General features: G+C 52.1%; 2 protein-coding genes across 7 annotated transcripts in view; one reads left to right on the forward strand and one right to left on the reverse strand.

The window, feature by feature from the left end:
* HMGXB3 (HMG-box containing 3) overlaps positions 1-13794 on the forward strand; it is a 44583-nt gene extending 30789 nt beyond the window's left edge. For all 6 annotated transcript variants that reach the window (XM_026510747.4, XM_026510748.4, XM_026510749.4 and 3 more), the window contains 7 exons: positions 3205-3336; positions 4262-4446; positions 7401-7620; positions 8440-8573; positions 9383-9499; positions 11151-11360; positions 12372-13794. In XM_026510747.4, coding sequence (XP_026366532.1) covers positions 3205-3336; positions 4262-4446; positions 7401-7620; positions 8440-8573; positions 9383-9499; positions 11151-11360; positions 12372-12839 — 1466 coding nt within the window. In that variant the 3' untranslated portion in view covers positions 12840-13794. The remainder of the gene's footprint in view (positions 1-3204; positions 3337-4261; positions 4447-7400; positions 7621-8439; positions 8574-9382; positions 9500-11150; positions 11361-12371) is intronic.
* A 141-nt stretch (positions 13795-13935) lies between these two features.
* The window catches only part of CSF1R (colony stimulating factor 1 receptor), a 29608-nt gene continuing 16945 nt past the window's right edge, over positions 13936-26598 (reverse strand). Inside the window, exons 11-21 of the mRNA XM_026510751.3 lie at positions 21902-22028; positions 21648-21752; positions 21047-21157; positions 20213-20375; positions 18060-18151; positions 17847-17944; positions 16806-16928; positions 16614-16725; positions 15970-16069; positions 14956-15064; positions 13936-14857 (exon numbers count right to left, since the gene is read on the reverse strand). Coding sequence (XP_026366536.2) covers positions 14711-14857; positions 14956-15064; positions 15970-16069; positions 16614-16725; positions 16806-16928; positions 17847-17944; positions 18060-18151; positions 20213-20375; positions 21047-21157; positions 21648-21752; positions 21902-22028 — 1287 coding nt within the window. The 3' untranslated portion in view covers positions 13936-14710. The remainder of the gene's footprint in view (positions 14858-14955; positions 15065-15969; positions 16070-16613; positions 16726-16805; positions 16929-17846; positions 17945-18059; positions 18152-20212; positions 20376-21046; positions 21158-21647; positions 21753-21901; positions 22029-26598) is intronic.

Consider the following 26598-nt stretch of genomic DNA (forward strand, 5'->3'; position numbering starts at 1 on the left):
GTTCCAGTGCCCAGAAGCTTTCTCCTGTACTGTGCCTTTGTAATCAGACCCACCCCACACCACTAGCCTCTAGCAACCATTTGATAATGTTCTTCATTCCCATAACTCCATCTTTCTGGGGTGTCACTTATCATAGTATGTAGCATTTTAAAAAATTATTTTAAAAAATCACAAATTGTTTTACAAATTTAAGTATGGTTGATACACAGTGTATGCAGCATTTAAAGTGAGTCTGGCTTCTTTCATTAAACATCATGCCTTTGAAAGTCCTCCGTGTTGGGGGCACCTGAGTGGCTCGGTTGAGCATCCAACTCGGTTTCGGCTCAGGTCTCGATCGGGGTCCTGGGATCAGACCCCACGTCAGGCTCCATGTTCAGCGTGGAGTCTTGCTTGGGTTCTGCCTCTTTCTCTCTGCATCTCATCCCACTCACATGCACTCTCTGTCTCTCTCAAAAAAAAAAAGTGTCATCCATATTGTTGCATGTATCAGTAGTTCCTTTTTCGTGTTGAGTAGTTTTCCAGTGTGTAGAATACCACAATTTGCTTCTCTGTTCCCTTGTTGAAGGACGTATGTGTTGTTACCAGGTTTTGACACTTAGGAATGGAGCTGCTGTAAATATTCACATACAGGCTTGTGTGTGGACACAAATTTTCATTTCTCTTGGGTGAATACCGAAGGGTCAAATTGCTGGGCTATATGTGAAGTGTAGATTTAGTTTTTTTTTTTAAAGAAATTGCCAAACTGTTCACCTAAATGTTTGTACCATTTTGCATTACCTCCAGCAGTGAGTGAGAGTTCTGGTTTGCTCTGTTGGTGAGTACTTGGTACTGTCTGTTTTTTTGGTGCTTGTTTTTCTTAGCCATTCTGATGGTTTTATGAAGTGGTACCTTATTGTGGTTCCGATTTGTATTTCCTTGATGACTAATGATACTGAGCATCATTTCATGGGTTTATTTGCCACCCATGTGTCCTTTGGTGAAGTATCTATTCCATCTTTGGCCTGTTGAATTGGATTATTTGTTTTCTTACTGTTGAATTTTGAGGATTTTTTTGGAGAATTCTTTATATATTCTGGATCCATAAGTCCTTTGTGAGATAAATGATTTACAGGTGTTTTCTTATGGTCTCTGACTTGACTTTTCATTTTCTCAACGGGATCTTCCACAGAGCAGAGAGGTTCTTAATCATGACAAAGACCTATTCATCAGTTGTTTCTTTAGGGATTATGCTTTTGGTGGTCTAAGGTCTGTCTACCTAGGTGAAGATCATAAATATTTTTCTATGTTTTTTTCTAGTTTTATGATTTTATGGCTTACATTTTAGGTCTGTGATTCATTTGAATTAATTGTTATATGAAGTGGGAGGCCCAGATTGAGTTCTTTTCTTCTTTTGCATGTGGACATCAAGTTGTACCACCATTTGTTGAAAGGTAGTCTTTTCTCCATTGAATTGTTTTGGCTCCTTTGTTGAAGAACAGTTGATCATATGTGTGGGTCTATTTCTGTGGTCTGTGCCGTCCCATTGGTTTATATTGTCTATTCTTTTGCCAGTACCTCACTGGTCTTGATTACTACAGCCCGGATAGTAGGTCTTGCAATCAGTGTGAGTCCTCCAACCTTGTTCTTCCTGAATTATTGTTTCCTGAATTGTTTTGGCTCTTTTAGTTCCTTTCCATTTCCAGATAAATTTTAAAATCAGCTTCTCAGTATCTGCAGAATCCTGTTAGAATTTTAATTGGGATTATGTTGAATCTATAGACCAGTCTGTGAAAGCTGACATGCTTGGAAATACTGAGTCTTCTCATCCCTAAACCTGTCCATCTTTCCATTTTATTAGGGCTGCTTTTATTTCTTTCATCAGTGTTTTGTAGTTTTCAGCATACAGATCTTGCACATATTTTGTTAGATTTATACCTAAGTTATTTCGTTCTGCTCAGTGCTAAATGATGTGGTTCAGTTTCTAACTGTTCAGTGTTAGTGTAGAAACACGATTGAGTAGACAAAATCCAGCCTACTGAATTTTTATCCAGTGACCAGGCTAAACTCACCAGCTTAAGGAACTTTTTGTAGATCAGTATCATAATTTTTAAAGTCTGCCAATTTGGTAGGTAAAAACTAGTGTATCATTTCTTAATTTGTTGCATTTCTTTGATTACTAGGAGGACTGTATGTTTTTTGTTTTTTTTTAATCTCCTCTGTGAATTTTGTGAACATTTCCATTCTTCTTTGGAGTATTGACCTAGTTCTTCCCCAGTTTATCAATTGTCTTTAATTTGTGATTTTTTTTCTGGACAAAAAGGTTTTTATTTGTCTTTTGGGGCGGGGGTTTGCTTGCATTTTGTTTTTGTCCTAATGTTTATGTAATCAGATTTAGTCTTTTCCTTTATGGTTTCAGCATTTGGTATCATGCTCAGAAAGGCCTTCCCCACTCCTCTGTAGTCTTCTTTCATGGGAGCACATATTCCAGAACTTGATTTTGTGCAAATTTGTGCATTATACTTTGTGCAAATACAAAATCGCCCTCTTTTATTTGTCTTAAATTGACTGCATTTAAATCCCTCTGAGTCTTTTATCTTGGGATTTGGTTAGGGGTGATTTTATAGCTATTGTTATATCCGCTGCACATCCCTGGGCTAGCGGGTGCTCCTGGCCTTTACCCACGGTGTAGTTGTTGAGAAGTAGAGGAAGAGTGGGCCCTGGTGGTCATGAGGGCTGAGCTGGGTGGTACAGAGGTTTTTGTTTTTTCTTTTTTTCTTTTTTTTTTTAAGATTTTATTTATTTATTTGACAGAGACAGCCAGCGAGAGAGGGAACAGAAGCAGGGGGAGTGGGAGAGGAAGAAGCAGGCCCCCAGTGGAGGAGCCTGATGTGGGGCTCGATCCCAGAACGCCGGGATCATGCCCTGAGCTGAAGGCAGACGCTTAACCTCTTTGCCACCCAGGCGCCCCGGTTTTTGTTTTTTCAATTAAAAATTTCTGTATGGATTTCATTGCTTGCTTTTTTCATTTAACAATGTATTATGAACAACTCCATGCCAGAGCTTTTAGGTCTACGTTGTTCTTTTTAATGAGGCATAATTTCCTATTTTAGGAATGTACCATGATTAACTCTTCCCCTGTTGCTGGATATTTGGTTTGTTTCTAATTTTTTGCCATTGTGGATGTTTTACAGTGAGTTTCTCTGCTGCCTCTTTTTAACTTTGCAGGTCTCTTTAATGTGGGGAACAAGCTACTAGTGAGCCTGGACTTGCTTTTTGCAATCCGGAACCAGATCAAGCTGGGAGAGGACCCCAGAGTGTCCATCAGCGCTGTTCTGAAGTCAGTGCAGGAGCAGACAGGTACACGTTGGCTTCCTCCCTTTCCCATATTAGTCCTAAGTTCCCTGGGAATTTTTAGTGATGGGCTTTGGTTGAAAGAATCGTCTTAGAGGAGAATCTGATAGTTTGAAAAGGAGACATTCTTGACTTCACTGATACACTCCTCTTTTTGAATTTTACAAATGCCAAAATCGTGAGTCTTTCCATCCATCCAGGGACCCTCAGCACAAGATTAAGCTGACTCTTTAGAAGTTGATCCTTTGATGATAGGTAGAGTTGGCCTCACTGCATGTTAATTGGATTCATTCTGAATACACAGCTTCTGGAGGTCTCCACTACCAGTGCCAAGGCTCCTATTGAGACATGAAGGTGGGGATCACCCTCCTTAATATTAGAAATTATTTTTCTCCTTGCTTTCCTTCTTTCTTTTGATGCTTCTCCCTTCTATCCCTGTAGACTTCAGTTCCCTTGCATCTTGCCTGCTATGAGGTCAGATGGAGTAGGGCAAAGGTTGTAGGGTCTGAGAGGCCTGTATTTGAGTGTTGGCCCTGCCAGTTAGTGGCAGCGTGATTTTTGAGCCAGTTATCTTCTGCGTCTCAGTTTTTCCACTGGTAAAATGGTGATGAGAATAGGTCTGTTTCATAAAGACGTGAGCGTTAAATGAAATAATGTATTTGAAGCTGTCCGCACACGGTCTGGTTCCTAGTAGGTGCTAGCACGAGGCAGTTTTAATAACTGTATTGAAATTGCCCTTTGGGGTTGCCACCCGAGGCCTCAAAGGCCAGGGTGCTTGACCCTTGGGGGGGGGGGGGTAGTACTCTTGGGCGTCGTTAGGGGAGCAGTCTTGCCAAGTAGCAAGACTACTATTCTTGCTGGCCACTGGCTCATCCCCAGTGGCCTTGGGGTCTTTTTTGTGACTTTCTCAGAGCTCTTGCTCTCCTTGCAGAGAAGACTCTGACCTCAGAGGAGCTGAGCCAGCTGCAGGAGCTGCTGTGCAATGGCTATTGGGCTTTCGAGTGCCTCACTGTGCGAGACTACAATGACATGATCTGTGGCATCTGTGGTGTGGCCCCCAAAGTGGAAATGGCCCAGAGGAATGAAGAAAACGTGTTGGCACTGAAGAGTGTGGAAGTAAGTGCCTCCTGGCCACCTTTAGAACTGTCCTCACACTTTGGCAGCCACCGTTCTGCATGCTGTCCCAGGAACAGATGGCTCCAGTCCTGCCTGGGGGAGGCGAGTGGCTTTTTCATATAAGGAAGCTAGATAGAAATGGAGGCATTTGTTACTTTCCAATGAATTTATTAAACATGAACCAGGTGCACTTTTTAGACACTTGGGACAGGGCAGTAAGATAGGAAACAAACATTATTAATAATTGCATATATTAATGTCTATTATATAGGCAGTATGTAGTAATTAAAAGTAGCACAGTAATAGTGAAGCAGGTAAGGAGAGAACAGTGGTGGAGAGGGGGATTCCTGCTTTCTAGAGGGTAGTCAGGGGAGGCCTCTCTGATATGGTAGCATTTGAGGAGAGATCTGAAGCCCACGTAGCTTTCAGAGGAGAATTCTAGGAAGAGAGTGCAGCAAAACAGGGTCTGAGGTGGGCTTGCTGTGCATGATTGAGGAACGGCAAGGAGGCCAGTGTGGCTGGAGCACATGAGCAGTGGAGGGAGTGGTAGGATGTGTGAGGTTCAAGAGGCTGTGGGCGGCCAGACTCTCCATGGGGGGCATGTGGGCCTCTGTGCGGACGTGCACTGAGAGGGAGAGCTGCAGATGGGTTTGGAGGAAAAAGAGTGACTTGATCTGTGACTTGATCTGTTCTTAACTAAAAAGTGTTCGTTCACATAAAGATACCACCAAATTCATATGGCTTCATACATTCATTCTAACAGCCAAGAAATATATGATTCCGATCATAAAAGAATGGTAAAAGTAGATATATTTCCCCACCTTGTTGTATAAGGCCAGATACCCTTGAAAATAAAGCTAGACATTTAATATAAGAGAACAAATTTGAGCTGATTGTACTCATGAACATAGATGCCACAGTGCTGAGTACGATAATAGCCAGTCATATCTAATAGCGAAGGAAGTAACCCATCATGACAAGCTTATCCCAGGAAAGCAAGATGGTTTCAACATTAGAAAATACACTAATGTAATTTGTTCCTGTACAGTTTAATGGAAAAAAACCCCACATGATTATTTCAGTAGATGTAAAAAAGGCTTTCATTATCATTCAACACCCATTTATAATAAAACTGAGAATAATAGGACTCTTTCTGGTACTCGGTGTTTTTAAAAAAATCGCATAGATCTCTGAACACTCTCCCGTGATCATGCTGAGAGGTCTGGTCTCCATGCATAGGTGTGGAGTGCCCCATGAGTGTGCTGGTAGTAGCAGTGGGGGGTGAGCTTTCCACCACTGAACTCCTGCACAGTGATCGAGAGAGGACTGTAACATGAAGTGTCTCTTTAGGCCCTGGACCTGCAGCCCACCTGTTCACCACCAGGGGTGGTGCGGGCCCTCTAGAGAAAAGCTTGGGTGCATTTTGGCATGGCCAGCTGAGCCTGTTAGGGATTTAATGCATATTCCTCCTTTTCTTCCCAATTTAAAAAAAAAAAGTATACATTTTGATCACATATCCCATTTGAAGAATGTTGGTACGTAACAAGATACACGAAAGTAAGCATAATGCTTTCTGGAGTCTTCTAAGTGTTCTTTGTAGATAAAATTACTGATAAAAAATTTTGCTTTTTTGTGTTATCTCACCAAGAGGCTATTTCTCCACTCATTCCGATCTGCTTGTCTAATGGTAATCTAATGGCAGTGTTAGTAGTGACCCAGCTAGAATACATTGAGCATGTTACTACATATGTCAAGTTCTTAATGCTGTGCTCAGTGCTTGACTTCTCACCCCAACCCTGTAAGATTTTTGTAGATGAAGGGATTGAAGCTCGGGTTTTATTCACACTTACCCAGCCAGGAGGGGTAGAGCTGGGACTTGACCTTGGTCTGACTGTCTGACTCCAGAGTCTGAGCTCATAAGCACTGCCATGCTCGCCAGCAACTCCTGGGACTCTGAGCCCAAGTTTTTCTTTTTTTAAAAAAAACACACATCTAGCTGCAGAGACCATTTGGTTTTCAGAAGTAAACAGATGCGCATCTCCCCACAAAAGCTCACGTCTCCTAGCCCTACCTGGCATCTGCCTTGTCTGATCAAGGCTCTTTCTCACAGAAGGGAGTAGAATTCCTTCACTCTTGGTATGCATGTCTCTTCTCTTCTGTGGTACTGGGTATGTCTTTCTAGAGACCAGGGCTTACTTTATTTTCTCCCTTTTGTGTGTGCAGAGTGGTGTGATGCATGCGCGGAGAAGCAGGTAGAGGGCGTTCCGAAGTCAGTGAGAGGAAACAAGAAGTTACTGAACACAACTCCGATTGGCAGTTGTCCAGGAGGAGACTATCTGATGGCCTCTCCCCTTGGGGAACGGATAGAGGAGGACCCTCTAGACTGATGACAGTCCCTGCATCAGTTTGTGTGCCCAGCAGCACACTCAGTTAGCATTCCTGTCCCCTTGTTTGTGGAGAGGGTGGGCTCCGTAGCTGTAAGGTGTGCTGTGTGCTCACAGTGCACTAGCGTCGTGAGTGGTGGAGAGCACACTGCTTGGGCTTTGGAACGACCCTTCAGTTCACATTCGTATTCTGCCCCTTCCTGCAGTAGTCTCGCCTCAGACAGCCCCGCAGACTTGTGCAGTAGTTAATCAGACAGTGTTCGGCCCGTAACAGGTATTCGGTGGTAGCTCCCCTCTCCTGGCAGGTCAGGGAAAGGACTTGAACAAAGGCAGATGCAGAAGGGACTGAGGGCTGTTCAGGTATTGCGGAGAGCTGTGGTATGGGGGAGAGGAATGTGGGCAAAAGGCAGTTAGGTACTAAGATACCAGAATTGGGGGCGGGCGCCCTGGCAGCGCATGGCTATCTGATACCACCCCCACCTTGTCCCGAATGGATCAAGAAGGTGGGCTCTTGTGTTGTTAATGCCCTGTGGCTCCTATAGTTTGATCTTTTTTATCCTGACCTCTTAGTTCACCTGGCCTGAGTTCTTGGGCCCAAGTGAGGTAAACGTGGAGGACTTTTGGGCCACGATGGAGACAGAGGTGATTGAGCAGGTGGCCTTCCCTGCCAGCATCCCTATCACCAAGTTTGATGCCTCTGTTATTGCTCCCTTCTTCCCACCACTCATGAGAGGAGCTGTGGTTGTCAACACTGAGAAGGACAAAAACCTGGATGTGCAGCCAGTACCTGGTAAGACCTCCTGGCGGCTGACTCGGGTCAGGGAAGGGTCCCGTCCAGAGTCGGAACATTTCTGTGGCCAGACAGTATCAGTGGCAGAGGGGGGCGGGGGCAGGCTCACGTAGAGGGCTCATTTAAGAAAGATAATGACAAGACGTGACAAAATTCCTTAGGGGTTAAAGTCAAGGTGCAGAGTTTTAAAGAGCTGCCAGCCAACATTCACAAAACAGTACATTTCCTTACCAAGTGGAATGTATTTTGTTTTATTTCATTTTTTAAATTCTGGTTATGACCCACTGAGATGATTTTATAAGTATTTAATATGTTGTGATCCACTGGTTCTCAAACAGTGTTTCCTGACATTAGATGCTGAGGTCCCACCTCATACTTGCTATTTCAAGGCCCAGAAATTGATTTTCTTTTTTAAGACCCCCCACATGGTTCACTGGTGGTTAGGCAGGTTCAGGAACACAGTGTAAAGAGAGCGTTTTTGAAAGGAGACCTACTGCTCCATCGTGTTGCTGCCCTTGTGGTAAGCCTCTGGGATCTTGCTTTTGAAAAACCTTAAAAGATTAAACGCTTACCCATTTTGGGATTATTTGCAAGGGAGCTCTGCCTGATCTCTCCCCTAGACGTTCAGGGGCAGAAAGCAGTTCTGAGAGACTTCATGTATCCGCAGAAGTGCGAAGACCAGCCTCGAGTCCCCCTCCCTCAGCACCTAGGGCGGTGCTCAGGGCAGAGCCACTTGCCCTGCTTGCCGGACTTGGCCTCATCCCCGGGTTCTCCCCCTCAGGCACGAGGGCCTCCCTTGAGCAGGGCCGTCTCTTGCAGGCCACGGCAGCGCCTTGGTGAGGCTGCTCCACGAGGGCGCCTGCAAGCTCGAGGAGATTGGCTCCTACAGTGAGGAGGAGCTGCGGCACCTGTTGAGGCAGTGCGGCATCCCCTTTGGGACAGAAGACTCCAAGGTGAGTGGTGGGGGCAGCAGTGCCGAGAGGGACTTAGGGAGCAGGCAGGGCGTCTGCTTTCTGGGTGAGGAGATGAGCCACCTGTGACAAGTGCCTGTGTTGGACACAAGGTGCCAGCGGGCAGGGAGGCCTGGGAGATCGTCCACAGCCAGGTCATGGTAGGTATGCAAGGCCTTCCCTCTAGTCGGTTCCTCTGGTGAAGGTAGCGGGTCCAGACTCTGGGGTCAGGAATCCTGGCTCCCCAACTGACTGGGTGTGACCTTGGGTAAGCTGCCTTTCCTCACTGAGCCTTGTTTTCCTGGTTTACAAAGTGAAAATAACCAAAATACTGACCTGACTAGGTTGTTGTAAGGAAGGCACTTTGCAGTGTGTGGTTACCACTTCTCCAGGCCCTAGAGAAGGAGTGTCGTTACATCCGGGGGGCGGGGGGCAGTGTGTGTGTTAGCCATACATCATCCACTTTTCTTCATACTAATGTCCTATCGAAAACTTCATGCTTCCTTCAAGTTCAGACTCAAATATTAGCTTCTCTTTGAGGCATCCCCTGCCCTTTGAAAAGTAGGAAGACCCTCAGGCCTCAAGATGGCACCTTGATCACTCGGGCTGCCTCTCTCTGGGACCTGGTCCTCTCAGGGCCTCAGAATTCCCATCTGTACCTAGGAGACATTAAGCTAGTGAGGCTCCAAGGTACACTCTGGCCTTGACAGTTTATTCTTTTGCTTTGGGTATTGAAGTAAGAATTTGGTGCCGCACACCAGGCCTGGTCCCTTAGCATTTACTGCTTTGTTTTTAATCTTGTCCTGCTCCAGGAACAGCTCTGCTTCTCCTTGTTGGCCCTCTATGAATCTGTACAGAATGGAACCAGAGCTAGACAACCCCCACCTCATCTCACAGGGGGTAAAATCTACAAGGTGTGCCCCCATCAGGTAAGGGGATGCTAAGGAGGAGCTTGGGGTGAATTTGTCCATGTCAAATTGCCCACACAGAAAATCTTATTGATCCAGCTCATTCTGTGGGGGCTGACACTTAGGTCACTGGGCAGCCTGTGGAATAGCTCCTTAGGGGTCAGGTGCCACTCTTTGGACTAGGAAGGGAGCCTGGGTCATCATCAGTGAGTATGAAGCACCCTTTCACATCCTGGCCCTGCGTCAACTGTTGAGGGTACAGAGATGAGCAGTGAAGATGTCATTCTTCTCAAGTTGACCTCATTTTACAGGGGAAATAGAGCCACCATGGCTTAGGGCACTAGCTCTGAGGGAACTAGACAAAGTCCTGAGATAGAAGGCAACAGAGAGGGGCCAGCTGTCTGGGGTAGCCAGAGAAGGCTGAGAGCCCAACGATGAGTTATAGAAAGAATGTTCAGCAGAGGGAAGAGTGACAATTAAGTCCTGAGTGGGGAAGCCTGGTGAGCCCAGAAGAGGAAGGTTGGAGGGGTGACCAGAGACCAGATCATGTAGAGCTTTGTAGGCCACAGTAGCAGTCTGGGTTTCCCTCTGGGAGTAGTGAGGGGCCTACTGGACAGTTCTGAGTGGGAATTGGGGGAGGACATAGTTCTGATTTTGATTTAAGGAGAGCATGCCTCATGTCTGTAGAGCGCGGACAGGGTAGGCACTGGGATAGCTCTAGGAGGGTTGACAAAGCAGGCCCAGGAAGATACTGGGGTTGAAAACGCCCTGAACAGGTGCTAAATGGGGGAGGGATTGCTAGCAGAGCCTTTGGTTCCCTCAGGTGCATGAGTGGGCATGGCGACTGGCTGTCAAAAGAAAATCCAATTATCAACTTCTTCAGCCAAAGCTGAGTGTGAGGGTCAGACTGGATGCCTTCCCCTGGCAGAACAGAGCCTGCTCAGAGGACTGTGTTCATGTGGCTGGGGACCCTCTCTTGAGAAGCACTTCACCACCCAGGGCCATGAGAGTTAACGGAGCCTCAGGCTGTGATGGCGAGCAGTATTACTAGGAGGCGATAGCTAAGATTGGTGGGGGTGAAGGTAGGGAGATGGATGCAGATGCAGGATTCCCCACTATACACAGAGCTCCCCTCCCCAGCAGTGAAGTGGTGTATGGGGAACACTCCGTGGAGGTGTTTACTAGTCTACACTGAGGTTCCCATGTGGGCAGCATATCTAGTTCTTGTGGGGAGCTGCTCAAAATACAGATGCTCAGACCCCACCCCCAGAGGCTAATTCCTTGGGTTTGGGGTAGGGTCAAAGGAGAGGAACCTCCGTCTCTAACCAGCTGTCAGCTGCCAGTGCTGTGTGGCTGGGAATTGGAGCCCCAGGACTGGAGAGGGTGCTTGGTAAGGCAGTGTGGAGGGTGGGGTTTGGAGTAGATGCCCTTGGGGGCCTCTCTGCCTCTGTTGAAGACCAGATGCTCCCAGCTATATTCTCTCAGGAAGTCAGGGATGAGCTGGTGACTTCATTTAAGGACAGACATAGGAAGCAGAATGTGATGGACTCTGGCCCGATGGCCATGGCTTTAGTCAAAAAACCTGATTATTCCCCTTCATGGAGAGAAGACTCAACTCTGTCTGCTGATTGGCTGTTTAACCCTCTGCTGTGCCCTCCATCTCCCTGCTCAGGTGATCTGCGGCTCCAAGTATCTTGTGCGCGGCGAGAGCGCCCGCGACCATGTGGATCTGCTTGTCTCTTCCCGCCATTGGCCACCTGTCTACGTGGTAGACATGGCCACACCAGTGGCCCTGTGTGCTGACCTCTGCTACCCAGAGCTGACCAACCAGATGTGGGGGAGGAACCAGGGCTGTTTCTCTAGCCCCTCAGAGCCACCTGTGGTGAGTTCCCTTCTGAGGAACTGGAATAAATCCCACAGACTGACCGTGTCTCACCTCCTGGTTGTTGGGGAAGGCTTTCTGGGAACCATCTCCAGCATCCTTTGTCTCCACTAGTATTTCGTCTTGATGCCCTGAGCCAGCATTTATTCCACAGATTTTTACTGACCAAGCCCTGTGTGTGTGAGGCCCCAGCATGTCACTTAGGAGTGCCAGGGTGTCCCAAACCACAGGTATTTTGGGATCACAGGGGTTGCCTTCCAGATTAGCCTAAGAAATTGCTGTCTTTGGGAGACCTCGTGCACACTGGTGTACTAAAGGCCCTGACCAGTCGGGTCTTGGGTCTGCCCGTGAATGTACTTACTGCATGGCATACCTGTTGTGATCTGGAGGCACAGAGTCTTAGAAAACTCCATGTATCCAACCCTCTCCTTTTAGTAAAAGGTAAAGTAAGGGCCAGAGAGGGCAGATGGACTTAGCCAGCATCATGGAACAGATAAGTGGCAGAGCCCTTGTCTCTGTATTTTGGTCCTCTGTACAGACAGTGATTCCTACCAGACATACGTGCCGTTTGCTGGGAAGAGATGTTAGGAACTGGCAACAGGAAGAAGGGGACGTTATTGTCATCACTCAACCTTTGCCTTATTCCCTGGGACTCACTGGCTCTGAGCTTGTTCCTGGCACTGCCGAAAGGCAACAGCCTCAGTTAGAGCCCCGCTCTCCACTCCCCTGCAGCCCCAGCCAGAATTGACTAGGCATGGTAATAAGCAATAGCAGCTCAGGTAATCGAGCATCTGTTCTGGGAGGTGGCCACTGTGACTGTCCCTGTCTTCATAGGGAGAGGGAAGCACAGAGGAAGAGGAGAGGGGACTTGCCCCAGGAGGTGTGAGCATGGGTGGTGACGTGAGGGTTTAAATGGGACTGACTGACACACACCCCCTTCACTCTCACCCACCCCCGGCTTCTACCGTAGTCATTCCCTAATGTTAGAGTGGTTTCTTCTCTCTCCTCTAGAGCGTGTCGTGCCCGGAGCTCTCGGACCAGCATTATGCTGTGGACATGATGGAGGCTGAGCAGTCTGTCCAGCACCCAGTCACCAAGACTGCCACACGCCACATTGTCCATGTAGAGACACAGCCGGGTCCTGGTGACCCCAGCACTGGGCACCACTCTTCAGCCCTGTGCCCTGAGCTGGCACCCTACGCAGCCCTCCTGGCCTCCATCGCAGACAGCAGACCAAACAGTGTCCGCCAGCGGCCCATTGCCTTTGACAATGCCACCCACTATTACCTCTACAACCGCCTCATGGACTTCCTCACCAGCCGCGAAATTGTCAACCGGCAGATCCATGACATTGTGCAGAGCTGCCAGCCTGGCGAGGTGGTCATCCGAGACACCCTCTACCGCCTTGGGGTAGCTCAGATCAAGACAGAGGCAGAGGAGGAGGGTGAGGAAGAGGGGGTGGCTGCAGTGACAGTCTAAGCCAGGCTCTTGCACAGGGACTGCACCATCTCAAGCCATAGTGAGGCCCTGGCCCGAGGCAGATCCATCCAGGGGACCCGCGGGAGCGTTCACCTTTGGGGAGGCCTCTGATGCTGGGACTGACCAAAGAGCTTCCATTTCCTGAGCACAGTGGGGCCCGGGATCCGTGGTTCTAAACCTTCAGGGGTCAGGAGAAGCACCAGGACACTCCTTACTAGCCTCGAGAGAGCACTTGGGAGACATAGTATGTTCAGCAGAGGGGAAGGGAGTCTGAGGGAATGCTGGTAGCCGGTGGTTTCCCTGGGGCCTCCTGCAAGTCAGGGTGGAGGTCCTGGGGTAGGCGAAGGCAGAGTCCAGCGCTAGGTGGGAAGGCTGCGGAGGTATCTCTTCTGGCCAGTGGGGAGTGCGCTTTCCAGCCCCTGCAGCCACACAACTTCCTTAGCCTGTTGCCTTTGACTTGGGGCCTTGGAGGCCTCATTAGCTCTAGGGGTCCCTTTGGGCTCTTGATTTTCCCAGAGGAGGGATGCATTTCCCTCCTACTCTTCCTGCACCCAAATTTGGGGGAAGCTGAGGAGGGGAGAAACAGCCACAGCTTTCTTCCAGGACTGTCTTCTCTGCCCTGAGCTTTGAGGAAGAGGATCCCCTTCCTCCTTTCCCTGGCCACTGCTGCTGCACCCTACATCCTTTCTGGGCCCTGGACCCTCACCACAGAGGGGATGTGGCCTGTTGGCTTGACATAACCTGGCGGCAGTAGGAAAAACTCCCTTCTGTGAAGGGGAAGCAGACTGGGCCATAAGGAAACAGCAGGACTGGCTCAAGTGCCTAAGGTTTGCGTAGGGCACGGGAATTGGCCGTGTGTTATTTAATTTATTGAGAGGAGTGGAGTAGGTGGCTTTTTTCCCTCCTTCCCCGCCAAGAATAAAATTTATTAAGTTATCTGTTTTGGTGAAGCAAGAATCAGTTCCATGCTCATTGTGTGGGGCACAGTGTGGTCGAGCACCTGAGGTGCTGAGTTGGTCACTCGACACGGAGGTGGATGGGAGAGGCCCCAGGGAAGCTGCAGGCCCCCGAGTGGCACAGAGAATCAGAGGCCAGCTGTGTTAATGCTGTTAGTTTAATGACTGAGACATCCCGCAGGGCGACTGTTAGTTACGGGGAGTCAGCTTGGTGGAGTGCATGCTGCTTGCTTGGTGTGGCCAGCCACACAGGCCCCTGTCTTCCAGCTTGGAATGACAGGGGACTGGGCAGAACCCCGAACTTTTAGCTGCCACCTGGCTCATTGTAGCGACCAGATCCGGGGTGGGTGGGGCCGTAGAGACAAGGCCAGAGGGACTAGGAGGTACAGTTCATTCTTAGAAAGGAGCCACCCTGCTCTGAGGTGCCTGAGCCAGGCAGAGTCTCTGAGTACCTGTCTGTTCTTGCCATTTCACTTGGCTACAGAGGGGGTCCTTCTGCTCTACCAAGGCCCAAGGAGCCTGGTCTTCTCAGCGTTGGGGCACTTGGTAGGCACAAAACCAGTCCATTTCCAATCAGATAACGGGGAGTCGGGAAGGGGGTTCCTGGAAGTGGGAACAAGGTGAGGAGAGTAAGCTGGGGGTTCTCCCAGTTGGCATAGCGAACATGAGGCCATAGCATTGAGAACAGTGGGCGGGGGGCTCAGCCCTAGCCCCTGACTGGCAGTGACGGCCCAGGCCCTGGCAGCGGGGTCCTCCCCAAACTCTGTGGGTTTCACGTTCCTGAGTTTCAGAGCTGGGCCTGGCTGTTGAATGAAAGGACCAAGGGCAGAGTCTGTAGGTTCTCCCCGCGGTGCCCCAGCCGCGGTGGAGTGGGAGCTTGAAGGACGGGGAAAGCAGTGCTTCCTGGCTGTCCCCTCAGCAGAACTGGTAGTTGTTGGGCTGCAGCAGGGGCTGGGCGATGTCCCCCTGCTCACAGCAGGCCAGGTGCTCGCTGGAGCTCTCCTCCTCTGGCTCACTACTGCTGCCGCCGCCACTGCTGCTGCTCGGCAAGTTGGTGTAGTCCTGAGGGTGCGAGAGGCCGGGGGTGGTCAGTCTTGACCACTCAGGCCCAGCCCGGCCTGCTGCAGCCAGCTACCCACCCCGAGGCTGGCCCCACTCACCGGCTCTCTCCTGTCCACTTGGGCCTGCTCCTGGAGGAGGGAGCAGATCTGCTGGAAGGTGGGTCTGCGGGTAGGCTCCAGGGCCCAGCAGGCCTGCATGATGCTGTATCTGAGACAGGACAGAAGCTGCCCGTGGGTCTGGGGAGCGTGACCCATACACCTGTGCACACGCACGCACACGCCCTGCAGTCTTGCCCAGCAGAGGTCCTGAAGCCTAGTGAGAAGTGAGCCTGACACAAGACCTGTGCTGAGTCCTTGACGTGCGTTGTCTTATTTAATCTCCCCAGTAGCCCTTGGAAGGTTTTTCCATCATGCCCATTTGACAACTGAAAGGAGAAAAATCTCAGAGATGCTCTCTTGCCCAAGCTCCTAGAACTAAGAAGGGGCGCTCTTGCTGCCTGCAGGTAGGTTTGACAGGACTGAGAGATGAGTGAGTGGCTGACTGTAGCAAGAGACGAACAGGGCAGGTGGGCTGCAGGGGCTGTGTCGCCGGTGAGCCGGCAGGCAGCGAGTGCCTGGCTGGGCGCGGGGCGGCTGTGTTGAGGGTGGCTGGGGAAAGGCAGTGGGTGAATTCGTGGCCCGCTGGCCCGTTCAAAGGCCGTGGCAAGGGTAGGGAGTCAGTGGCTCGTGGTGGGCTGGCTGTAGTGAGGTGGTTGAGAGGCTGCAGTGGCTGGCCAGGTGTACAGTGAAGGACTGGCCAACACCACAGATTGCCACGACAGAAGAAATGACAGGAGCCTTCCTTGAGGTCGCAATAAGAGAGTCTGACTTAAAAATATAATTTGAGTTAGGACCAGTCCTACTTAAGAGTCCTCGGAGCACATCCTCTAAGCTCCCTGGGAAACCAGTGGAAACCTTGAACTCACTCGGAAAAGGGCTTGGTTTGGCCCACTGGGGGGAGATAATGCCTGGCGCCGGAACACTGGACAGGGAGACTGGGCCCACACACACACTTCCGCCCCCTTCAACCAAAGCCTAGCGTGTCCTCTTTTCTCCCTCGGGTCTGTCACTTACATGTTCTTTGGGGCGAACGCAGGCTGGGCCATTTGGTAGCCATCCTTCACCAGTTTATAGAACTTGCTGTTCACCAGGATGCCAGGGTAGGGGTTCAGCCCTGCAAAGGCCAAGATCACGTAGGAGGTCACGCTCAGGGCACATCTTCACCTGCCCCCACACCCACGTTACATCTTGGCCGGCCGGGGCTATGAAGAGTTGCAAAGGGCATAGGCTTCTGTGGAACTGGGGAGCCTTCACCCAGGCCTCATCGCACCCCACAGAGAATTCTAGCACAGGCTTTGGAATAAGAGGTTAGAGTTGCTCGCTGAAGGGCTTCGCCCAAGTCCCTGTGCCTAGTGCTCCGGAAGCGGGACATGCACATCATGAGGGAGAACCACGGGCAGAAGCAACAGCTGCTCGGGCAGGCAGAGGAGGGAAGAGCCCGGACGGAATGCCGGGCAGCAGGGAGCATCTGTCCAGCCCACGCAGGAGCTGCGCCGCTCGGTTTTCAGACGCCTTGCCCATCATTTCACTCCCACCAGTCTTTGCTCTGCCCTGGGCGCCGAGTATCCTTGACTGGTATCCTCCACAAGGTATAGGACACCGTGGTAACCAAACATGACTCAGCCCCAGGCAGAGCCTGCCCTGGGCCGGTGGCTCACCGAGTGAGAAGATTTCCCAGAGCAGGATGCCATAGGACCAGACGTCGCTCTGAACCGTGTAGACACAGTCGAAGATGCTCTCTGGAGCCATCCACTTCACGGGCAGGCGGGCCTGGCACAGCAGACCCCAGTCACCTCGGACCCAGGCTCACCGCCCCCTCCCCAGCCCGGCCCACCCTCCGCAGCACTCACATTGCCCTTGACGATGTAGTTGGAGTCATTCATGATGTCCCTGGCCAGCCCAAAGTCCCCAATCTTGGCCACACGCCCACTGGTCAGGAGGACGTTTCGGGCTGCCACGTCCCGGTGGATGCACTGAAGGGAAGCGCTTGCAGGGTTAGTCTCAGCCCCTCCCCTACTTGAGCCTGGGGTGCAGGGGGAGCAGCCAGGGCCCTAGAAGGCCTTGGGCTCCTCATTGAGGGAGTCCTGAGCAGCGGCTGCTGGCAGAGCTAGGCAATCCGCTGGGGCAAGGAGCAATGAGCCCTGGTGCTGGGAACAGCCCCTGCATCCCTCCCCGCTACCAGTTACTAATAACAGCAGCTGCCACCTCCAGGGCTCTACCGTGCTAAGCTCTTCTCTAAGCATTTGCACACATTATAGCCCTGTTTCGCCCTCAAGACAACCCCGTGATTGTGTCCATTTTTATAGGTATAGAAACTGAGGCTCAGAGAATTGCAATAGTTGCTTAAAGTCACACAGCAAATGGCAGAGCCAACAACCCAACTCTGGACTCGCAAATCTGCTGTAAGGAGGACGGTCACGGCTCCCACCTGCTGGGAAGTTCGTGGGTTGAGTGTTTTGTACATGTCTTTTCATACCCTCAACAACCACTCAGGGAGCTTCCTTTATCAGCCTCACAAGACCATGGGCTTCGCAAAGGGACACAATGGTTGTCTGTTCACACTGTTGACCAAAACTGAAGGAATAAAGCCTGTTCTTGGAAATGGGGTCCTCCATAGCCTGCTGCACGCCTGGGAGATGGGTCTGCTCAGGCTGGGGCTCCCATGGTCCTGTGGTTGGGGAACTCTCAGCCATAGGTTTCTCCCGCTCACTCCTAGAGGCTGTGTGGCTGCGGCCCACTTGCCCTCTGGCACTCTCTCTCCTTGGCTCCGTCATATGCTCCCCTTTCCTCCCCTTCATCCTCAGTCATCCAGCCTCACATTGGGGTGGGGGGGGGTTCAGCTGCCTCCCACCCTCCTGAGTGACCACACTCAGACCCAGTTCATAACTCACATTCTTGGAAGCAAGGAAGGCCATGCCCTGGGCCACCTGGCTCGAGAAGTGGAGCAGGTCCCGCAGTTCCAGCAGTCGCCCATCCTCCTTGTCCAGGTCTGGTGTGGGAAGAGGTTTCAGGGCAGCCCTGCCACACCCCTCTCCTTCCCTGCCCAGCCCCCAGTCACCCCTCTCCTCTGCCCCTCCCCCTCCTGCAACCCAGGAACTCCTCACCTTGTTCAGAGAAGGAGTCATTTGAAGAAGAAGTAGAGACAGGCCTCATCTCCACATAGGTGTCTACACCCTGGCTGGAGAAGCCGCTGTCCCTATATAGGAGAGAGGGTTGGGGGGAGGGTGAGTCCCTACTGCTACACTACCCAACTCAGGCCTTGACCTCCAGCTCCCCATGGCTTCTCCAATCAGCAGGGAAGGACAGGGACCTCAAGGTCCACTTGAACATTCCTTTCTGACAAGGAATCCCCCTGCCGCCTCGTGTGTGTGATCATTGATCTCTGCTAAGCCATTCAGGAAGGAAGCTTATAATCTGTTCTATCTTTGGGCAGCTCTCTGCCTGTTAGAAAGTTCTTCACTGTTCCTAATGCTAATCTGCCCCTGGGATTTTCCTTCTGCTGGTCCTTGCTCTGCCCTCAAGGGCCACAGAGAATGAGGCTCCCTTTCCCCATAATAGCCCTGCAGGGATTCTAGGGCCCCCATCTTTGAGCCTTCTGTGTCTGGACAGTGGTTCTCACCACTGACTTCACATTCAATCACTGGGGGAGTTGTCAACACTCCCTGTACCCGATCACCTCAGAAATAAGGGGCAAAACCCAATCGTTCACACTCTGAAATTTCTCCAGGCGATTCCAGTGTGCCGCCTGGGTTAAGGCCACAGGTCAAGAGGTCTAAACCAATTCAGGAGCATATGATTCGCCTGGGTGGTCTTATTTAAATGCTGATTCTGACTCAGCAGGTCTGGTGGCCTGAGCTCCTGTGTTTCTGACAGCTCTCAGGTGACGCCTGTGAGCTCAGGCTTTGTGTCACAGTTGGAGAAAGCACTTCTCTAGATTGAATAGCCACTACTGCTTCTAATAGCCACTACTAGGTATGATTTCTGGACTCCCCCCTCCCCTCTGCGATGGAGATGTGCACCTTGACAATGCCCACGCTCTAGTGTTCCCAGAAAGAGAAGGGAGTGTCTTATTTATGCTTTGACCATGGCAAAGCGATCCCCTCCCTTGGTTTAGAAACTATACTTCCATTAATGCAGCCTGGGAACCCACTGGCAGGATTGGTTCACATGCCATCTGCCCTTGAAATCACCTGCCGAATTCTTTCCCCATCTGCACATTTGAAGATCAGAAGTTAATACTTTACTTCAGTGCTTATTTTGACGGGGCCTGGCCTGAGGTTCCAGCCTCTTAGAGGCCCAGGGTGAGCTGCCCTCTGAGGGGACGGCAGAGAATAGAAGAGGAAGCAGATCCTGGCAGCGCTCATATTCAAGGATATCGGATGGAACGAAATGGCCTCCTTCCCCTTTTGCCTCCCCAGGCTTGGCAGCTGACGGTGGCTGAGACAGGGGCCCCATGTACACCCTTCTTGTTCTGATCCTGTCTCAGCAGCCTGGCCCTGAGGCCCCACAGCCCCAAGTCTGAGACTTCAGGACAGCAGTAAGGCTCAGGTGAGTACTGGACCGGGAGTCAAGGGAGCAGAGTTCTAGCGTAGCCTCCGCCCCTGCCCCTGACTCATGTGTGACACGAAACTAGCTGCTTCCCCTCTCTAGTTCCCCATGTGGCTTTGTCCATCTGCCTCAGGGTGGCTTCCAGGAATCATAGCATTACAGAATGACAGTAGGAAAGACTCTGAGGTTCAACCCCCCCGATGGCTCGCCCTGGGGAAACTGAGGCCCAAGTAGATCAGGGGCCTGGCACAGTGACACTGTTTTGCCCCTTCTCTCCCAACAACCAACAGACTCTGTCCAGGTGCTGTGCAGCCCCTGACAGCGTAAGCCCCTGACAGCATGGGAGAAATAGGGCAGTTGCCCTCGAGATCTGCCCATCTCTGGCTAGAGGCCTGAATGGATCTTGGTTGATCTTTTACATACATTAGTGTGATGATTTCATTAACGCCTGTCTCCACCGGACTATGAGCTGCCCATCTTTGCCTTCCATACTCCTAGAGCATAGTAGGTGCCCAAATATTTGTTGGGTGATAGGAATAAGTAGTAGAAAAACTGGGTTGGCCCATCTAAACTGGGGTGACTACTTCTCATGGCAGAGATGGGAATGTGAGGGCCACATAGCCACCCAAGCCTGCGTTAGCTTTATGGACAGACCCAGGGCCCCTCTCCTCCAGTCCTAGCCTCCTTCCTGTCCTTTGCCAGGTCCTACCTGCGGACGTATTTCTTCTCCAGGTGGATGTTCTTGTAGCCAGCGCCTGCCTGGGGGTCTTGGCCCACGCTCAGGCTGGGTCCCAGCATGGCCTCGGCCTTCCTTCGCAAAAAGTTGAGCAGGTCACCATAGCAACAGTACTCGGTGATGACCAGAACAGGCCCTAGAGCAGCCAAGAGATTGGGGTAAGTGCACTCCTTAGCCCACTCCCGCATGTGGACAGGAACATGGGGTGGGGCAACATGGCCCCCTGGCATGGGACTTGGGGAACTCTGAGTTCTAATCCTGACTGTCCATGGGCAGCTTTTTCTGTTTTCTGGCCTCAGTAATCCCATCTGTCTAAAGCAGAGGAATCTCAAAAAACTGTAGCCGAAGAATTCTTTTTTCAAAGGAAATCTGTCGTTGTTCCATATGTGTCAAGGCTGCTGTAGAAGAGGATGGGACAGCCTGGGAGTCCCGACAGGCCCTGGGGCACCTCTGTGGACCCTGTCCTGAGAGTCTAAGTGTCTTTGTGGGGGAGCTTCACTCCAGACCCCAGAATCAGACTCCCTGCAACAGGGCCCAGGGATCTGCACTCCTAGCCCCCTCTCTGGCTGACTTGGATGCCCACCAACGTCTGAGAACCACTGATTAGAGCTCATAGAACCGTCTATCAGTTATAAACAGCTTCTGACCAATCCAGGCACCTGGTCTAGGAACTTGAGGAATGCTGAGGGAGAGAGCCTACCACCACTTGGAGGAGATAGGGAGAAGACGGAAGGAGGTGACCCTGGGCCCTCAGACACCAAAGAGGCTGCGAGACCACAGGCCCTGATGCCCACCAGGACCCCTCACCTCCGTGGGTGCAGGCTCCCAGAAGGTTGACTATGTTCCCGTGCTGGCCCAGGTGACTCATGATCTTCAGTTCTGACATGAGCGCCTCCCTTTCGTCTGCGTGAGCCGTGGCTGGAAGATGGAGCCACAGATCCCATAGATGGGGAGAGGGCAGGACATAGAGAGCCACGCACACAGGAGACACCCAAGAGAGCAAGTGGGGCACACCCCGTACCCCAAGGTGATCAGTGAACAAAGAGGGAAAAGGAAAAATGCAGACACGCAGATGGAAGTTAGGGAGGGGGAGAGATGGCCCATTCCTGAGCTGCTCTCGGGTGGCAGGAAACCAAGCTGTGGCCAGACCATGGCCCAGGGTGGCCTCTGTGCACCCCAGCCTCTTTGAGGCTCCATCAGAAGCCCTTCCTCACCCAAAAATTAGGGGGAGGCTGGAGCTCACAAAAGAAGCCAAGAATCCTTGCCCCCCAATCCCAGGCCCTGTCCCCCAGACTCTGCTAGGCCAAAAATGTGGGTGGTGTCTCGTGATGACAGGGCAGGCCCTCCCCGAGCAAACACCACCTCCTCCCCACGCCGCAAATCCCCGCAGCCCCTTCCCCTCACTCACACTTCAGCATCTTCACGGCCACCTTCAGGACAGCATCTTCCTTGCCCAGACCGAAGGCCGTGGCTTCTACCACCTTCCCAAAAGCACCAGCTCCGAGAGTCTTCCCTGCCACACACAAACACACACACACACACACACAGTCTGCTTAGGCCCCTGGGCGACAAAGAGCCCTTTCTCTAAGGCCCCACAGGCTCCCTTCAGTGCATGCTGACCCCATGATGGGGGGCATGGTAGGTGCTAAGATCTCATCTCACCAAACTGCAGGTTGTTTCGGGGGAACTCCCACTTCTCATTGTAGGGCAGCTGGGTGGGGTCAATGAAGGTGTAACTGTTGCCCTCGTAGCTCTCAATGATCTTCCAGCGCACCTGGTACTTGGGCTTCTGCAGAGGGAGAGGGGGGAAGCCTATGTCAGCCACCTGCGGGCAGATCTGGGGTCTCATCCCCGACCCCCGAGAGCAGGGGTGTGGGCATTCCCAAAGCATGGGAGGAGGAGGCAGGGGTGGTCTATGGTGAGAGGGACCAGGTTGTCCCATGTCCAAGGCACCGAGAGCTGTCCTTGCCTGGCGTGGCCTCACCATGGGACCTTCCCTTCCACAAGCCTTGGTTTCCCCACCTGTGTATTGAAAGACGGGGGACAGGGTCACCTCTGAAAGTCTTGACAGCTCTGTTAACTTGGTAATTCCTGAGCCAGGAGGGAGGGATGGACCTTGAGGTCTATCCATCTGTCCGTCCTCCCATCCAAATACTGTCTGGTTTTCTTTTTAATTGTGGTAAGATACATACAACATTAAATTTACCATCTCAGCCATTTTTGAGTATACCATTCAAAAGTGTTCATTCACACTCTTGTGCAACCAGTCTCCAGAATGCTTTTCGTCTTGCAAAACTGAAACTCCATACTCATTAAGCGACTCCCCATTCCTACCTCCCTTGAGCCCCTGGCCACTTATCTCCCGAATCTGACGACTCTGGGTATCTCATTTCATTGGAATCATGCAGCATTTGTCCTTTTGTGACTGGCTGATTTAACTCAGCCTAATGTCTTCAAAGTTCATTTGTGTCTCAGAATTTCTTTCTTTTTTAAGGCCAAATAATATTTCCAGACAAATATTTCACCGAATTCCTATTTGTGCCAGACACCGTTGATTCAGAACTGAAGAAGACAAAGCCCCCTGCCCCCAGGCAAGGGGCTAAGATAGGCATTTGCATCAAGTACGTACATACGTCAGACATTTTCCTGTAGGGCTGTAAAGAAGATAAAGCAAGGTGATGGGACAGAGAGCGCCGGGTACACCTGAGGGTAAGTCGGGGAAGGCCCCTGAGGAGGTGAGAAGAAGTGGCCAGATGATGTTGGAGGAAGCTCTTTGTAGGCTCAGGGAAGCGCGGATGCAGCGGCCCGCTGGTGGGCTGAGTCCTGGCGAGTCTGAGGCACCGGAAGCTGCCCGTGGGGCTTGAAGGAGGTGGGATGTTCCAGAGACAGGAAGGTCTGAGCACTGGGGTGAGTGAGTGGATTCCCTCTAACTGCACTGAGAAGCCCTTGAGGGGGTAATGCAGATGAGGGACACGTCTGACTTTCTGTCGTCAAACGAGAAGGAGAGGGAGAGGGCAGAGCTAGAGGCAGCAGGAGAGCAGCCGCCTCGCTTCTTCCTGTGCAGGGTGGCAGCTGCTTGGGGGGCATCATGCCAGGGGGTGCCCAAGAGAAGTGCTGATGGAAGACGGACTTTAGGTGGAAAGTGGAAGCTGGGCCTGGGTGGTGGAGGACACTGAGGCCCTGGGTCAGCAGTCCCACTCTTTCCGGTCAGCCCTAGGGGACAGGGACCAGCTGGGCTGTGCTTAGCAGCTGGGCTCCTTCTCCGGGCATCCAGCCTGGGGGAGCTATCGGATATGTGAGTGGCTGTTGGGGAGGGAGGCGGCCTGTGGCTGCAAGTGGCACCAGATTCAGAGAAAAGACTCCAGGGAGCCGGAGGGAAGAACTTCCCCATGGTAGTTTGGGAGAGGAGACTGCGGTTCGACGTAAGGAAGAAGTTCCGGGTTCTGCCTCGGGAGGGAGGCTGCAGGTAAACTCAAGAACTGCCATGCTGTGGCTCGGGAGGAAGAGTCTGAAGTGGGACCAAAGGAGGAACCTTCTGAGTCACAGAGGATTCACGCCCCGCGTGTGGGCACCTTCCCAACCCTGAACACGGACAGAAAGCCAGGCGGGGAGTCTTTGACCTCCCCCAGCCACTTCCATCTCCAGAGCCTTCTGTGGCCAAGGCTGGTTTTTCTCCTCACCACTTCTCCTTCTTCTGGCCCCTGCAGCTGGGCCTGAGTCAGCCCCCTCCCCAGCGCTGCCCCGCCCCCAGCCAGGGGCTATTGGGGGAAGGGGGGATCAAAGGAGGAAGAGGTCATCTGGCTGGATCTCAGGTCTCTGGATCCCAGACTCTACCTGGAGGAAGACGCAGCTCTCCCCAGCCTCCCCCTGCACCTCCAGCATCCCTACCCCTTCCTGGAAGGCAGCCAGCAGTGGTGCTTCTGTACCACCTTGGCTACCCAGGGCTTCTACGTGGAGGGGTCTCCTCTGAAGGAGAGCCCTTACAGGGAAGTTGGGACGGGCCACCTCGGCCGGGTTTCCTAATGGTAGTAGTTGTCAGGATAGGAGGCAGTGCTCCCTGAGCACCCCCTGTGAGCAGGGCACCGGGCAGCACACTCAGTATGTGTCATCTCACTCCTTACGACAGGCCCAGGCCCAGGTTCACCCCCAATTCCCCTTGGAGACTGGGATGGGCAGGGAGACATGCCAGTCCTGTGACCCTCCCCATCTAGGCCTGATGGTTCTGGGCTGCTGGGTGTTCTCTGTCTTAGGAAGATAGCGACCTCAACACTTCCCGCTGGAATCCTTGGGGCCCCTCCTGCCTGGCCCCAGTCAACCTCCAGGCCCCAGAGCTCAGTTCTGACTCCAGAATCCCAGCTTTCGTGCCTCCCTACCTCATCCTTTCCTCCTTGTGTCCTTCCTCCTTCCAGACTGCTGACTCCTGCCCTTTTCTCCTCCCCCCTCAGCCCCCCTTGTGGTCTCTTTGGGGACCAGAAAGGCGATGACTCAGCCCTGAGGCAGAACCAACCCTTCCCCCCGCCAGAGCCACCCCTCACCCCAGGCCCAGGCAGTAAGGACGGGCCAGGCTGAGTCCCCAGTGCAGAGGCAAAGCTCAGAACCCCGTGGGGCAAAGCAGAGGGGAATTGGACAGAGGGCCCAGAGGCAAGGGCATGACCATCTTGACCCCTCAAGGTCTTGTCCCATGGGATGCCCTCCTTCCCTTGCCCTTAAATGGATTCCAGGGACAGTTACATGTCCTGGGTGGGAAACAAGGTGGCTGGGACTACATGTTCCAAAAATGGTCCCATGGAGAGAAGGTACGGTGTCCCAAACCAAAACTGGCCAAGGGGGCTGGGCACCTGAAGGTAGAAGGGGCTGGAGAGGGAACTGGGCCTTCTCCGGAATCTCGGCAGAGCTGTCCTGGGCTGAGGTGGCGGCTCTGCGGGGCACTGGGAGGCGGTTTTCAGCTCCATAAAAGGAAGAAGCTGTACTAATCGGCGCTGCTCAGAGAAGGAACTCACAAGAGTGAGTTAAGGCCTGTCCACAGAGGTGGGTGAGCAAGGCCTGACAACCACTGTGGGTGTGCAGTCAAGGAGATGCCCAACCTCAGACCCTCCTACAGTCCCAAGACGCATGAGCTAACTCAGGTTCCCCAGTCAGCTTCCTCCTGGGGCAAGGGCGTGCTGCGTCTGTCTGAGCGCTGTCTGTGCCCAGCACCCTGCTAAATCCCCGCCATGCGCTCCGTCATTGAATCCTCACAACAGCCTGGTGGGGTGGCCACTATTATTAAACCCACTTCACAGATGGAGAAACAGAGGCAGAGACACCCCAACTTCCCCAGAGTTACAATAGCTGGAGATTGGCAGAGGCCAGACCCACATCTGTCCAACTCCCAAACCCTGGCTCTTAAACCAGACTATCCGTTGGCTTGTGGAATGTCAGAGAAGGAAGACTGTTACCAGTCCCACGGTACAGGTGGGGAAACTGAGGCCCAGAGTGGACAGTGAGTCAGCCAAGGTCCCATGGCAAAACGGTTTCAGAGCTGGACTGAGATCCCTGATGTCTTGACCTTTGTTTCTTAGAGGCTGCATTCAGAGCTGCCTCTTCATGCTGGGTGCTGGCATGAGCATGAGAGCCCCCCCATGAGCCCCCACATCCCATCCACACTGTCTAGGTCCTCTTTGGTTACTAAAACCCCCAAGGCAGCGGTGCAGAAGAGAAGGCACAGAGGAGGCCCACAAGGTGGGTTATTCACCCCTAAATCACATTGCTCCTTTGGACCTACTCCTTGGACCCCCAACCTGCCTCCTCTTCCCGGCACTGATATTTCTGGTACTTGCCCCGGTCTCCTCCCCCACCACCCTCCCCTTTGTACACATTGCCCTCTCCCCCAGCGATATCCTTTCCCTGAGTCTTGTCTCCCCTTGCTGCACCCCCATTCTCCACGATCTGTCCCCTCCATGCCTACCACCTTCTCCAAGCAGGTTCCCTTCCCTGCCAGGGACAATGGACACCATCTTTTGTGTAGGAAGGCAGCTAGGCAGGGTGGCAGAGGCCTCAGGCTGTCGTGTGGGAGGCACCTGGGACCCTTGGGCCGGTTCCTCACCCTTGCCAGCCCTCAGTTTCCTTACTGTAAAATACTGACTCCTTCAGTCCCTGCTTCCAGGTTGTCAAGAGGGTGAGATAAGATGATTCAGTGTTTCACATAATGGCTAAAAACATGGCTTCTTAAAACCCAGCCTCTGCCACCGACCAGCTGTAGACGAGGGCAGCTGCCTCCACCTCTCAGAATCTCAGCTTCCAACTCTGTAAAATGGGGTTAGCGATGCTACCCACATGCTGTGATTGTTGAGGGCATGCAGCAAGAGGATGGGAGTAAC

Source organism: Ursus arctos, unplaced genomic scaffold (genome assembly GCF_023065955.2).
Source record: "Ursus arctos isolate Adak ecotype North America unplaced genomic scaffold, UrsArc2.0 scaffold_15, whole genome shotgun sequence".
In the NCBI taxonomy this organism is placed as follows: domain Eukaryota; kingdom Metazoa; phylum Chordata; class Mammalia; order Carnivora; family Ursidae; genus Ursus; species Ursus arctos.